The sequence below is a fragment of the Leopardus geoffroyi genome, chromosome D3, assembly GCF_018350155.1.
Source record: "Leopardus geoffroyi isolate Oge1 chromosome D3, O.geoffroyi_Oge1_pat1.0, whole genome shotgun sequence".
Lineage (NCBI taxonomy): Eukaryota > Metazoa > Chordata > Mammalia > Carnivora > Felidae > Leopardus > Leopardus geoffroyi.
This window is the reverse complement of record NC_059339.1, coordinates 48,508,987-48,525,003: the sequence shown is the minus strand read 5'-3', so window position 1 is coordinate 48,525,003 and position 16,017 is coordinate 48,508,987. Positions and strand designations below refer to the sequence as shown.

General features: G+C 37.4%; 2 protein-coding genes across 5 annotated transcripts in view; one reads left to right on the top strand and one right to left on the bottom strand.

The window, feature by feature from the left end:
- The window catches only part of TAF4B (TATA-box binding protein associated factor 4b), a 126,063-nt gene that overhangs the window by 37,604 nt on the left and 72,442 nt on the right, over window positions 1–16,017 (bottom strand). For all 3 annotated transcript variants that reach the window (XR_006707285.1, XM_045457143.1, XM_045457144.1), the window contains exon 13: window positions 11,123–11,179. Coding sequence is in view for 2 of the 3 variants with exons in the window: in XM_045457143.1 (XP_045313099.1) it covers window positions 11,123–11,179 (57 nt within the window). In the remaining variant the exon portion in view is untranslated. The remainder of the gene's footprint in view (window positions 1–11,122; window positions 11,180–16,017) is intronic.
- On the top strand, window positions 5,347–15,358 carry LOC123587408 (40S ribosomal protein S3a-like). 2 transcript variants are annotated; one of them, XM_045457146.1, is made up of 2 exons: window positions 5,347–5,586; window positions 15,329–15,358. In XM_045457146.1, exons 1-2 carry the CDS (start codon window positions 5,353–5,355, stop codon window positions 15,341–15,343), a joined length of 249 nt encoding a protein of 82 aa, XP_045313102.1. In that variant the 5' UTR covers window positions 5,347–5,352; the 3' UTR covers window positions 15,344–15,358. The 2 variants fall into 2 exon arrangements, with proteins under 2 accessions (XP_045313102.1, XP_045313101.1); XM_045457145.1 differs by lacking the exon at window positions 15,329–15,358 and having other exon boundaries at window positions 5,347–6,187.

The following is a 16,017-nucleotide window of genomic DNA, read 5'->3' as shown; positions in this document are numbered from 1 at the left end:
TTCTCTAACATAAGCATTCTTCCTATCCTTTTACTTTTACCTACATCATTACATTTGAAATGAATCTCTTTGTAAACATATAATTTAGTCATGGTTTTGAAATCCATTCTGACAATCTCTATCTTTTAACTGGTATATTTAGACCATTTACACTTAATAGAACAACTTAGATGTTTTTGGATTTAGGTCTACCATTTTATTATTTCTTTTCTGTTTGTTCCTTCTGTTTTTCATTTCTGTTTCCCTTTTCCTACTTCTTTTGGGTTATCTGAACTTTAAATATTTCACTTTAATTTACCTATTGTTTTTTACTATATCCATAGATTTTTTTTTTTAAGTGGTGGCTTTAGAAATTACAGTATACTTACTTAAAATTTCAGTCTACTTAGCGGGGCGCCTGGGTGGCTCAGTCAGTTAAGCGTCCAACTTCGGCTCAGGTCATGATCTCACGGCTTGTGAGTTCGAGCCCCACGTCGGGCTCTGTGCTGACAGCTCAGAGCCTGGAGCCTGTTTCAGATTCTGTGTCTCCCTCTCTCTCTCTGACCCTCCCCCATTCATGCTCTGTCTCTGTCTCAAAAGTAAATAAACGTTTAAAAAAAAAAAATTAAAATTTCAGTCTACTTAGAATCCATAATTTACCAATTCAAGTGGAATACAGGTACCTTATATCGTTTTACTCCCCACACTTTGTTATAATTTTCTTATATATTACATATGTATACACTGAAAATCCCTGAAAATGTTAGAATTTTTATTTTTAATATTTTAAAAAGCTTAAAAGCAGACTATATACCATTTCTGTTGCTTTTTCTTAATTCCTAATGTTTAAAATTTTCCTCTGGTATCATTTTCACTTCATTCTACTCTATTTTTAGAGTAGGTTTACTGGCAAAAGATTCAATTCTTGTTCCTGCACTGTCTTTATTTCACCTTTATTACTGCAGGGTATTTTCACAGGATATAGCATTCTGGGTTGGTTGACAGTTTTTTTCTTACAGCACTTTAAAAATATTTTGCTACTTTCTTTTGGTTTCCATGGTTTCTGATAAGAAATGTACAATCACTTGAATTGCTGTTCCTTATTAGACAAGTGTACACCTCTCTAGCTAGTTTCAAGAATTTTTTCTGTCTTTAGTTTTCTTAGATGGAACTGAATCTTTCTCTGTGATTAACCTGTTTGGGGGTTCACAGACCTTCTGGAATCTTTAGGTTTATGTCTTTCTAAATTTGGGAGGTTGTTAGCCATTATTTTTCCAAACATATTTTTAGTATCTTACTCTTTCTCTTCTGGGACTTCAATAACATTAATGCCAGACCTTTGGTCATTGTCCCACAGGTCTCTGGGGCTCTGTTTTTCTGTTTTTTGTTTTTGATCAGTTTTCTCCTTAGTTTTTGGATTAGGTAAATTCTACTTGTCCATCTTCAAGTTCACTGACTCTTTCCTCTTTTGTCTCTTTTCAACTATCCAGCCAAGTGTTTTATTTTGATTACTATTATCTTCAGTTCTAAAATTTCCATTTAAAAAATAAAATAAAATAAAATTTCTATTTTAGAAATTTATTCCTGATTCTTTAAGTCAAGTAATTTTGAATAGTACCCTGAATATTTTAAATATTATAAGACTCTGGGTCTTCTTTAAATCCTTTGGAATATGACATTTTAATTTTAGTATGCAGAACAGGTCAGTTAGATTTAGGCCACAAGTTCCAATGTATCTTCTGTTAGCTCAAGCTCCAACACGAGTTCAGTTTTCAAAGCCTTTGTAGTGCTCACTGGATATGTCCCAAATGTGTACCACTTGGTGGTCAGTCTGGGACCCAGCATTGCTCTGTTAGTTCCACTTCTTTTTTTTTTTTTTTTTTTTTTTTAATGTTTATTCATTTTTGAGACACAGAGCACTAGCAAGGGAGGGGCAGAGAGAGACACACACACAGAATCCAAAGAAGGCTCCAGGCTCTGAGTTGTCAGCACAGAACCCGATGTGGGGCTTGAACCCATGAACTGTGAGATCATGACCTGAACTGTCAGACCATGAACTAAAGTCTGATGCTTAGCCAACTGAGCTACTAAATCTCCCTTGTTAGTTCCATTCTTAAAGTCTTTATGTATGCTGATTAGAATCAGATTCACATATGACAAATGTGTCGCTCAAGAGTGGGCCTAGGAGTCTAAAATAATAATACAGGCTTGGTTTCCTGAGCTCTTCCCATTTCACAATCTTCCCAGTAATTTCTGGTTCCCTAGTCTCCTCTTTCTGTCCTCTGGCCAGAAACCTGGGGGCTTTAGTTCCTCTGCTTTGCCATATATATCTGTGACTGTCCATGTCAACAGTAAGCAGCAGGAAGAATGGGGGTGGGAAGGTGCAGGAGGGATGGCAAACTCACTGCTGGATTAGTGGTATTTTGAAGTCTCATCTTTTTCCCCAATTTGCCTACTATTTTCAAAACCATCATAGCTTCTCCATGCATTCTGTTCAGGTTTTATAGCTGTATTCAGTGGGAGAGACAGTCGGAAGTGTTTTTACTTCACCAACTGAAACCTTTAAAAGCTGGTTTAACCAGAATTCTGACAACAGGTTTCTGTTAAATTATATTCCTACTAAGCTTTGTTTCATAAAACTTAAAGCCTGCTTGCTTACTTACACCAGCAACACACACTTTGGTCCAAAAAGATCTAACAGGCTTGGCAAGTTCTCTTTTAAGAGTACCCTTACTCCTTCCTATGGCTAATGAAAAAGGCAGAAGCCTTCATTTCCCTTATCACAGTCTTCTCTGATAATAAGCATAGGTCCCCTAAAATCCAAGTCAGTGCCCTAGAGAGCAATAGAGCAATGGTGGTTGAAGATTATTTTATTCCTGATGTTTAGTATCTGTCTCTGTTCATTTTTAAGTACAACTATGATAATAGTCACCTTAATCAAGTCCAAAACACAGTAACAGATTACCTTAAAGATCACACAAACTCTCAGATGTAAAGTTCAACAGAGGTACTTCTTGATGCTAAGCACATAATTTTGAAAGACAAAAGATTTTTTTTTTAATTTTTTTTTTTCCCAATGTTTATTTATTTTTGGGACAGAGAGAGACAGAGCATGAATGGGGGAGGGGCAGAGAGAGAGGGAGACACAGAATCGGAAACAGGCTCCAGGCTCTGAGCCATCAGCCCAGAGCCTGACGCGGGGCTCGAACTCACGGACCGTGAGATCATGACCTGGCTGAAGTCGGACGCTTAACCGACTGCGCCACCCAGGCGCCCCAAGACAAAAGATTTTTTAAAAAATTAATGAAAAAGGAAAGCAAAACTGAAGCAGAATTAGAGGAGACACATAAAGAATGAATAAATCAAGTATTATATAGTCAAGTCCCTCCACGGACACAAGGACATTATTAACAGGAAGGACTAAATTATTTAGATAATTATGACACTGACACTATGGGAAATTCAAAACTGTGTTTCTTTTTCATGCTTAAGGCAGGCAAGATATTTAAAAAAAAAAAAAAAGGCAGGTGCTGAAAGTACAAGAGACAACAGCAGAGCTGTCCTTCAAAACAAATGATCCAGAAATATGAAGTGCTATCATCTTCAGTCTGATTTTGCTATGAACTTTTAGAAAGTGATAATAAGGTATAAAGGACAGAGTTGAGAGATCAGTTAATGTCTCCCCCAGAGCTTATGTATGCTGTCCAAAAAACATACATTAGTAGCAATGAAAATAGCTATTGCCACTAAATAGGAATATTTGAAAGAATCTGAAAAAATAAGAGAAATAAAGTATGCTATCTAGTTTTGAATTCTGCAAAGAATTACGAATAGTGTGTTGCTTGGATTTCACAGTTAACGTTATGTGTACATAGAAATAATAAAACCCTACCACCAATAGATGTTTTTTAAATAGTAAACATTTAGGTAGAATTTTAGATATGCTTTGTAAAAATTAATTGGCCAAACTCTAAAATTCTCAACAATGTTAATAATCACTTCTAAATTACTGCAACTTACTGGGGAAAACAAGGTTAAATCCTAAAATATTATACTACAAAAGAAGCAAACAATACCACACTAAACACCATTAACAAATGAATTCTAAACCAACAGAACCAACAAAGCAAGTTAAAAAACAGTAACTACCCCCCCCCCCCATCTCACCTAAAATTCAGGGATACAACAATAGAAACATAGCATCTCTTTCAACCCCTAAAAGACAAGTATTAGGCAGGCAATCCACCAAACCTAACAATACATGGTCTGAGTATTTTTTTTTCTCCCAACCACTAATGCTAGTTCTTATGATGTCAAGATACTGTCCAGAACACCTGAGATACTTGGGATCTGGAATGTAGAGTCCAATGCCTTGCTAGTCTGCCCTTCTAATCCATCTCTACATTTCAGTAAATAGCACATTCTCTGATCTCAATTAGACACTTTCTTCCTTAGACTTAAACACAATACTTGATTTCTATATTGTTTAAAACAAATATAATTTGTATTAGATTACAGAACCCTCCCCCTCCATGTCTTCCCCTTACATTCTTTTTTTTCAACCTTCTTTCCAGTCTTCTTGAAAGAAAAAAAAAACAAAGGAAAAAAAAATTACATATCCATGGGTCAGTATCGAGCTTATTTAAGAGCTTGATGGCATCTATCTTAAATGTTTCTATAGCTAATGTTTTTAAGTAACTATTTTTCCTTTTACACCTCACCTTTCCCTAAATTATGACAGCTATGTTACATAAGCAGAACATGTGCTGTTATATTCACTTTATTTTATTATTATTTTTTAAAATTTATTTTGAGGAGGGGGGGAGCAGCATGCAAGCTGGGGAGGGGCAGGGAGACAGAGAATCCCAAGCAGGCTCCACACTGTCAGAGCAGAACCCAATGCAGGACCCAAACCCATGACCCATGAGATCATGACCTGAGCAGAAATCAAGAGTCAGACATTTAACAGACTGAGCCATCCAGGCACCCCTCTGTTCATTTTAAATAGGGTCTGAACAACAAGGGTTTTAATGCATGGCTCTACTTATACATGATTTTTTGGGATACAGTGCAGTACTAGAAATGTATTTCTCTTCTTTAAGATTTTCTTAATAATATTTTTTCTCTAGCTTACCTTAGAATAAGAATATAGTATATAATATATAGAACAGACAAAAATGTTTTAATCAACTGTTTATTTTACCAGTAAGGTTTTCTATCAACAGAAGGTTATTAGTAGATATATTTGGGGAGAGTCAAAAGTTATACATAGATTTTTGACTGCACAGGGGGATAGTGACCTTAACTCCTGTGTTGTTCAAGGATCAACTATAAGAGGAAACTGGGGCCCTTTGGCTCCCTGAGCAGTGCCACATGGTGGTCAGCAAGAACAAGCATCTTACGAAAGGCGGCAAAAAGGGAGCCAAGAAAAAAGTGGTTGATCCATTTTCAAAGAAAGATTGGTATGATGTAAAAGCACCAGCAATGTTTAATATAAGAAATATTGGGAAAACACTAGTCACAAGAACTCAAGGAACCAAAATCGCATCTGATGGCCTCAAGGGTCGTGTGTTTGAAGTAAGCCTTGCTGATCTGGAGAATGATGAAGTTGCATGTGGGAAATTGAAGCTAATTACTGAAGATGTTCAGGGCAAAACCTGACTAATTTCCATGGCATGGATCTTACCCGGGACAAAATGTGCTCCATGGTCAAAAAATGGCAGACCATGATTGAAACTCATGTTGATGTCAAGACTACTGGTGGGTAATTTCTTCGCTTCTTTTGTGTCGGTTTTACTAAAAAACGCCACAATTGGATTTGGAAGACCTCTTATGCTCAGCACCAATAGGTCTGCCAGATTAGGAAAAAGATCATGGAAATCATGACCCGAGAGGTGCAGACAAATTACTTGAAAAAGTGGTCAATAAACTGATTCCAGACAGCACTGGAAAAGACACAGAGAAGGCTTGTCAGTCTATCCACTCCATGATGTCTTTGTTAGAAAAGTAAAAATGCTCAAGAAGCCCAAGTTTGAATTGGGAAAGCTCATGGAGCTTCATGGTGAAGGCAGTAGTTCTGGAAAAGCTACTGGGGATGACACTGGTGCTAAAGTTGAACAAGCTGATGGATATGAGCCATCAGTCCAAGAATCTGTTTAAAATTCAGACATTTAATGGTGACAAATAAAAAATCTTACTTGTGATGTTTGAAAAAAAGAAAAAAGGAAACTGGGTTAAGTTCAAGAAGTAAAGTAACTTCCCCAAAGTGAGATGCAGTCAATGGCAGGTTGAATCTAGAATTGAAGACTCTTGACTTCTAGTTCAATGCTATTTCTCTTATAATACATACCTCTTCTACCAAAAGGGTAGAATGTCCCTCAGGCCACACAGATCCTATACTTCCAAATTAATCTATGTAACCTTCTGATGAAGCTCTAAATAAAATACTATCTTTCCTATGTAAGGTACACAAATCAAGAGATACAACCAATATACATCTCTTGAGAAAATATCCATTTCTCAGCTCCCAGAAGAGAATTTACTGAATGGTAACTGAACAATGCCAGTTCAAGATGCCAACTCTTAGATTCCCAAACCACAGTATTTTGTTTGACCTTCTATGACCATTTAGTCAACGGGAAAATAAAAGTGGTGGATTTTAAAGGTCCTCTTCCTTCTCCTCCTAGACCAATGGTTCTAAGTGTGATTTCCAGAGGAGCAGCAGCAATAGCGAATTACCTGGAAATCTGTTAGAAATGTAAACTCTCAAGCCTCGCCCAGACCTACTGCATCATAAACTAGGAAGGGGGTGGGGGTGGGGCAGCAATCTGTATTTTAACAAACCCTCCAGATAATACTCATGTCCACCAAAGTTTGAGAACCTCTGTCCTAGACTATCAATGCTTTGAAATGTCTGCATCTGTTTCTCTATGTACACAAGCTTTTTACAACTTGTCATTTTACAAATGTCTTCTCCATACTAAATTAACTGGATTGCTAAAATAGATTCTTAATGACCAAAAAAAATGTATATGTACATACACACACACACACACACACACACACACACACACACACATTTAAAATGACAAGTTTCATTTTGTCCTGTCCAGTGTTCCATGAGTTTTCACTCATGCAGAACTAGCATAAGTTTAAATACAAATTGCTATAATTTAACAGCCTTAACTATCACATTTCACAGACGCCATATCTTTAAATTTTTAATCTAAGGGGCTTCCTGGGTGGTTCAATTGATTAAGTGTCTGACCCTTGGTTTTGACTCAGGTCATGATCTCAGTTTGTGGGATCGAGCCCCGTATCGGGCTCTGTGCTGACAGCACAGAGCCTGCTTGGGATTCTCTCTCTCTGTCCTTTTTCTGCTCAAGTACAGGCACTTTCTTGCAATAAATAAACACAGAAAAAAAAAAAAATCTTTTGTCTTTTTCATACCAAAATAACAGTTTCTACTGGTTGCCCTGTGAAGCTAAGTGCCAGCAGGTACAGGTCTTGCATTCCTTTTTCTTTCCTCTATTGTCTGGTAACAAATGAAAGTGGGAATGCTAGGAGTTGTTAAAAGGAAGTAAATGAATTCTTTGTCTCATTCTGCACAGATGTGCTGAATTCACATTTCCCAAAGGAGAAAAAGGATATATTCAAAAGGAAAGAAGGGTCACAGTATATATAACAAATGTTTAAGGAATCAGGATGTATGAACTCCAAGGTCGGGTGGCTTGCTCCTCAGAATTCTGGGTGATGTGGTAAGAACGGAAAACATCGAAGGCTACATGATAATCTAGGACACACAGCACGTATTTCAACAAGCCTACAGCTGCATTAAACAAAGATGTACCTACCTGCTTGAAGTTAGAATTTGGCAATTAGTAATCCATCTAAAACTTTTCACAAATAGAGGGTAAAATGGAAGAATGTCAGTACTTCGATTTTAGGAAACATACGTAGGAAAAAATTTTTAAACCAGAATTTTAAAGTATTGATATTTAAAATATAAAGTTACAGTGCTTACACTCTAAAGTGTAAGCTTACACTCTAAAAAGTAGAGTGCTTACACTCTAAAATACTGTTGCTTTTTTCCTCAGGCAAAAATAGAAAAAGGGAGGAGGGGGGCAGGAAACAGCCCCAAAGTTGAGACTAAGATGTCTGAATTACAAGGATATCCATAGACATTTTAGCCAGACAACAATAAGGTTTTCAAACAGACAGATAACCTGTCAGGTCAATAAGAACAGTATGCAGAAGGAGCCACTTCAATGGACTGAGACTAGAATGGAGGCAAATCCCAAGGGCAGCCTATTTTTTTTAAGCTCCAAATAAGAATGTCAAAATTGGAAGTCGATGGGAAGGATGAAAAAAAAATTATTAGACACGTTTATAAAAACCTGCCTGATTTAACACAGTTTGTCCTTATACCCAGAATGCAAGAAAGAAATGAACAGACTCAAAAATGGTATTAATAGAGAAGAAAGCACCCAGGAGAAATGATCAAGATCAAAACTCTATCCTTAATGGTTGAAACCACCATAGATTATAAAATTATGTATGAAGGGGATTCAAGTTATTTAATATTTACGTGAGAAACATTGCTGAAACATTTCTCAGGATCAACAAAGCCTACAACTTCTCTAAATAGTTATCTGGAGTTCTGCATTCATAAGGTATTCTCCTTAATCTACTTCCTATGACTAGATTGGTAGGTAGCTAGTTACCTGGAAAAAGAAAGCAAACAAATTTTAAATTGAGCAACTGAAAGGAATCCATGCTAATTTTCACAGTTGAACAAAGAAAACTTCCCAGACAGACCAAATACCAAAAAGTCACAAATGAAAGCTTTATAGTTTATACCAGTGTGATAACAATTAGCACAATCCCAAGTGATAACCTTACAAATTACCACACAAGAGAACAGTTCAACTATATTTAGATAGAGTCAATGACTTTTGCGACGAAACACAATATGGTATCCCTGTGAGTTTGATTCTAAATTAGAGGCCCTTAGAATACTAAAGTTATTAAAAGCTCTAGGGGGCAAAGGAAATGTCACAAAAATGACAATATTGCAGTTTCATCAAACGTTTGCAACTAATACAAAGCGGCTCTGTTCTTGGAATGAGGCCAGTGTATTTGATTTTTTTTTTTTTTTAATTGAAAGATTTAGGATAGTATGCAACTAGAAAACTTTCAAAATATTTTGGAAAGAAATTATACAGTCCTTTAAATCTTGCTAGGAAAAAAAATAAATGGAGGCGCAAAAAGGGGAAAAAACAGGTTTGCTACCACCTGCTCTCATAAGAGAGGTACTTTTTTTTTTTTTTTTTTGCATATTTACTTTTACAATTTTCTTTGAAAAATACTGTCCACCTATTCATCCCTCAGGGAACAATTAAACACAATATTAAAAGAAAAACCAACCAAACAAAACCATCCCATACAAACCTGAAGGAAAAATTAATCAATCCAGATGTTAATGAAGGTTTTTGAAAAAGGAAAAGATGGGATAAGATTCTTAAAGATAAAAGGGCAAGCTTTCTGATATGTGTTTTCCCAAAAGGGGGTGGAATCACAAGAAAGTAAGATAAGCATCTAATCGGTCCTTAATTGAAACAAAGAGGAATGCTTGTGTTTCAGAACAATAAGTTGTCCATTCCCAAATAACCTATGAAGCCAGGCTTGCTTAAAGAGGGTAATGGGTATAGTTCTCATACTAATTTTTTCAGATAGCATCTTTAGATAAATTTTCTGCTGAACAGAAATGAGTATTAGAAGTGTTCTGTTGTTGAAATGTGTCTGACTTCAATCCTTTCTAATGTTCTCCCTTTCCAGTTCTCCTCATCTCAATCCAGAAGAACCCTCTCCATCCGGAGTTCATGCATTTTCCTTCTCTATTTTAGTGAAAACATACCACACTGATTGTAAGAATCTTACTAGATTTCCATTTGTTTTGCCTCAGCTCCTACATTAATCCAAACAATAAGGGCCTTGAAAACATTCATAAATAACCTGCTGCTGCTGGCACCTAGGAGCCGAGTGCTGCAATGTTAAGCAACAACAAATTTCATAGTTCAAGAGGCACAGTTAAGGAAAAAGGTTGCTCAGGAAATCACTCTTATTTAGCACAAAGATCCTTAAAAATTGCATGAAATCAGTCAAGTAACTATAGAAACCAATTTCTTCAGCTCCATATCACATGTCTCACACCTCAATTGTCTTTATTATCGTCTGCTGTCAGATCCTTAATCAGAAATGTGAACAGGCTTGATGATTTATTCAGCAGGGAAAAGAATCTGTAGGTCAAGTGAAAAATTTCACACACACCCAAACACACACCACATCTTCAACCTTAGGTACTTTCATTTCCTTCTGTTCTCAGCAGCTCTGGGGGCAACTCCAGTGAGATCCAATATTAAGGCTCAATTAAAATAAGCTCCAATTAGTGGAGCTTTTTTCTCTGGGGCTAGAAAAGTCAGGAAATGGATATTGGGAAATGTAAAAAGTCAGCTACTGAGAGGAGGCTGCAGACATAAATGAACTTATTTGTTGATTTCTACAGTTGCTATGCAGAGGCCTCTGGGAGTAAAAGCTTAACCAGTCTAAGCTATAAACTAAAACCCCTGCAGCTAAACATGAACTGTGTGAAACAAGGGCTCCATTCCAGAACAGAAAACTGCTGGGCCCAGAAAATTAAAAGCCAGAGGCGTTTTCCATTTAAAACTAAATCCCAGTACCACCTCCCAGCCAAAGAATTATAAGCAGTATCAGATTTACAAAACGAACAATTACCCTGGAAAAATGTAGCCTATTGTACAGTCCCAGATGCTAAATCTCAGAAGTTTCTTTTTTTTTTTTTTCTTTTTTTAATCCCACATTATATTCCTCCAAGTACACCACTGTAGTTTACAAAGAGCCATTTCTAGACAGGCCTAAGCCTTGAAAATAAATTTTAAAAAGAGAGCACATAACTCATTGACCTCATTTGAAGTACTGCCCTTGCCTTGAGCAGTTCCTGTCCTTCCCCAAGGCTTCTGCAAATGGTATGCAACAGCAAAATAAACCCTGACCTAATTGCCAGGAGAGAGCTGCCAACCTTCCCTCCAACACAAAGACAAGCATGGTAACTTGAAAGTCCTACCTCTTTGGCTTTCTGCTTTAATCTCAGCTGTTCTGGATCTTCTTTATTGGAACGACTCTATCAAAGGAAAAGAAAATTTTAATAGAAATTACTAGCATCTAAACACCATAGTTGCTGTTAAATATTTAATAAATGACAATTTTCTCTTGTGATTGAAAACCTTAGCTCCGGGGAAAATGCCTCAATCCAGTCTGGTGCACTCCCTCCGTTACGCCCCCTCCCTCCCATCATCTGGGCCGGCTGCTGCGGCTCTAGCCCCAAGGAAGCTTATACTGAAAATGATGCTAACGATGTCAGTCAGGTCCAGTTGAGGCATGACGCTGTTCTTGTTAGAACACTAAAAATTAAAAAACGGATGGTACAGATGAAGGAAAAGAATAGAAGGATAATTGTTGGCTCAAATGAAGGAAAGCAATCAACACTGGCTAATCTTCAGGTGAAGCCATTTTGGAAAAACCTATGGTATTTCAAGGACTATTAAAACCAAGACTATTAAAATCAATGTATGAAACTGTTGAATCACTATACCGGATGCCTGATTAACTGGCATATAACTTAATATTAACACTGTATGCTAATTAACTGGAATTAAAATAAAAACTTAAAAATAAATCACATAAAATCAGGAACCTGATGGACTTTGAACCAAATCACTATCTCTTTAAAAGTAGAATTTTAAAAAATTAAGTAGGAAATACACCCCAGTGTTTTCATTAGAGTATCTTGTCATCTCTGGGTCCTCCACAGCACTTACTTGAATGCTGTGCACAATTAAATGCCCAATAAATGTTTATTAAATATTGCTTTCCATACTGATTCAGTTCAACATTCCAAAAATGAATAATCTTACAGGATTGCTGTAAGGAGAAAACTATCTTCTGTATGCAATACTATGATGAAACCAACAGTAGGGAACTTCATTTCTGAAACTATGGACATTTGTCCACTGAAAAATATGCTGCAGAGTATTCTTTTTTCTGTAACAAAGTTATCTAACTCCTTATAAATCTGAATATTTGTTCTATGAAATGGAACATCAGCTACCTAAAGGTAGCTAACAAAATTTATTTACTAAATTTACTGGATACATTTTACTGATTTATTGGTATTTTTGTTAAGGAAAGAAAGAAACCGTCTATATTTAAAAGTGCCTTGTAATTTTAAACACCTTAATTAAATACCTTCATAAGACTCCACCAAAGCGAATAATTTTCTTCTTCATTTTGTCCCCTTTTTATTAAACTTTTTAAAAAATGATTATATATTTTTGAGAGACAGAGACAGTATATGAGCAGAAGGGCAGAGAGAGAGAGGGAGACACAGAATCTGAAGCAGGCTCCAGGCTCTGAGCTGTCAGCACAGAACCCATTGAGGGGCCCGAACCCATGCACTATGAGATCATGACCTGATCTGAAGTCAGACGCCCAACCGACTGAGCTACCCAGGTGCCCCGTCCCCTATCTGTTAAAACAACTTCACTTCAGCCCAAACTAAGATAAAATCCTTATTATTCCACTTATATTAAGAGACAAGCAGTGTGTATATATGCACTTATATAAAAACATGTGTATGTACATATATATGTGTATATATATTTGTGAGTATATAATTTTTGCCCCAGTATGAAATGGGTACATTTGAGTAGCAAGTCTTTGTCAGTCAAACAGTATTTAATGATTATTCATAGTATAAATTCTACTCTATGTGCCTATTTTGAGCCTGGAGATACAGAAATGAAATAACAAGATGAAGTCCTGCTTTCAAGAGACTTATATTTTAAGAAAATAATAAAACAATAAATTTTATAAAAATTAAATACAGTTATGATTTGTAAAGCATTTATGATGGGGAAAATAAAAAAACAATTACTGATAGTGATAAGTTGTATTAAAGAAAATAAAATTGGGGGCACCTGCACAGCTCAGTCAGGTGGGCATCCAACTCTTGATTTTGGCTCAGGTCACGATCCCAGGGTCATGGGGTCAAGTTCTGCATCAGGCTCTGTGATGAGCATGGAGCCTGCTTAACATTCTCTCTCTCCCCCACCTCCTCTACCCTGCCCTCTCTCTCAAATAAAAATAAAAATAAAATAAAATATGTAATAGAGGAAGGAGTATGTGTGGGGGGGTAGTACTTCTTTAGCTAGGAAGGGAGAAAAGACATCTGAAAGAAGTGATATTTGAGTAGAGATCTGAATGACAAGAAGGAGGCGGCCATGCAAAGATATGGGGGAAGAATATGCCAAGCAAAAGGCACAGTCATTGCAAAAGACTTAAAATGGAATAAGCTTGGTGAAAGAGGAGTGCCTGGGTGGCTCAGTCAGTTGAGCATCCGACTCTTGATTTTGTCTCAGGTCATGATCTCATGAGCTCTATGTCAGGCTTAGAGCTGACAGTGTGGAGCCTGCTTGAGATTCCCTCTCTCCCTCTCTCTGCCCCTCCCCTACTCACAAGCTCGTGCATTGTGTGCTCTCTTTCTCAAAATAAATAAACAAACTTTAAAAATTAAGTAAAGAAAGAAGGCCCAGGTAGCTAGAACATAGAGAAAAGTTGAAAGAGATCGACTGGAGACCACATAGGCCATGATAAGGAGTTGGGGTTTAATTCTAGTTATAAGAAAAAGCCACTATAGGGCTTGGAGCACAGGAGTGAGATGCCACTGATACAACACCTTAGATCACTCGGGCTGCTATGCAGTGGATGCAGAACCGTAGGGACCCAAGATTGGCACACAGAACAATGGAGGAGACTACTCTGAAACAACCATTGTTTTATTTTTTTAGGTTTATTTATTTATTGAGAGAGACAGAGACCGAGGGAGTCGGGGAGGGGCAGAGAGAGAGAGAGAGAGAGAGAGAGAATCCCAAGCAGGCTCTGTGCTGATCAGCACAGAGCCCGATGTGGGGCTCGAACTCACAAAACTGTGAGATCATGACCTGAGACAAAACCAAGAGTTGGACATTCAACCAAATGAGCCACCAAGGTGCCCCTAAAACAACCATTGTTTTAGAAAAAGAGAAGGGCAGCTTGGACTAGTGTCATAACAGAGAAGATGATGATAAATGATCAGGTTGAAATATATTTGAGGCAGATTTATTGATGGACTGGATATAGGCTGTGAAGTAGAGAATTAAGGATGATTTCCTAGGATTCTAGTCTAAGCAACTGGAAGGGTGAGAATTCCAACTTTCTGAGAGGATGAAGACCAGAGCAGATGTAGGACACAGGAACTCAACTTTCAGGTTTAGATGCCTAATTAGCTAAGATGCACACTTGGCACCCTCAAAGAAGGTCAGCAAGACTGGAGCAAAACGAGTGAAGAAGGGAGGGATAGGAATGAGCTCAGAGAGGGAGGTGGGTACCTTTTAAGATCTGGTAAGAAGTTTGGATTTTATTTTAAATGCAAGAGGAAGTCACTGAGGTTTTCAAGTAATAGAGGCACACATGATTTGTTATGAAAACACTATTCTGACAAGAGTATGAAAAATGGATTGTAAAAGGAAAGCAAGATCAGTTAGGAGACATTACAAAAGTCCAAGTGAAAGATGACTTAGACCAGAGAGGTGACACTGGTGATAAAGAGACGATGAAGACTACATCTGGGAAACAGAACAGGAAGTAAACTGGATGTAGGGAGAGGAAAAGGAGTTAAAGGTGACTCCTAAGTTTTCTGGTTTGAACATCAAGGAAAACAATTGTGTTGTTTACTAAGTTAGGAAAACCTATTAAGAGTAAAAGGTATTTTGAGTGGGGAGGAAAATCATAAAACCTGGGATACTCTAATATTTAGAAGTCTGGCAAAGGAAGAAAAACCAAGAGAGAATGAGACTATATTATATCCAATAATAACTAAACAAGTATTTAATAGTTTATGGCTTTGTTTACAGCACAGTAATTGGAAATAAAATATGAATAAACCACCTCATCACATTGACTGTGTGCTTGCTTATAATACTTGACAGCTCAAGGAAGAGCATCTTCCTGCCCCAGCTGTCCTTCCCAGCTCAAGAGGGGTCAGCATGGGGACTGAGGCAGTGAGAAACAGCACAGTGATAAGGTTGTGGTGCACCACTTCCTTGTGAGGGTTGGGGACATGAAGTTATAGACCAGTGGCCAAGAATGCGGGGTGATGAAGGGCTGGGGAGACCGACCAAGGCATGGCCAGTGAGTATGGCTACTAATTACACAGGCAATGAAATGAAGGCAGGGGAAACAGTGGTAGCAGACAGAGAAGGCAGCCAGCATGGCTGTTTTGGAGATTAGTTACACGGAGCAAGTAAGTAAATTGAGCACATAAGAAAATAAATTGAGGATAACAAGAGTCAAGTATCTGACTAAGGAGAAAGTATTTATAAACATGGAAAGGTTTAGGCTAGAAAAAGTCCTAAGATACTGGAGTCGGAGGTATCCATATAAATTATGGTTTTAGAACATATACACGCAAATAGTTACAAATGTATGTTTGTGTATATATAGATACATGGGTACATACATATACACCATACGTATGTTTCCTAGATGTGTCCACTTGACAGGGCCTACATGTGATGACACCCCATTAGCAATGAGCACACTGTAAGCTCTACTCTTGGTTTCTGGACAACATCCTCAACTAAAAAGACACAAGATTCTTTAGGGGAAATGGCTGATTCCAGGGCTGAGGAAGGACAAGCAAAAGCTGGGCCTGGAACATCTTGTGTCAGAAAGTAAGGACAAGCTCAGGGAATGATGGGAAACATGAGTAATAGAGAAAAGTGCCAGCTGGAAGGGTCTCCCACTCAGGAGGAATTTGAGCATCAAAATAATAATTAATAGCAATGGATTACAACCTGTTGAATCACACAGAAATCCAAGAGCCCATACGGATATCAATGAATGCATGCATGAATAAATGAA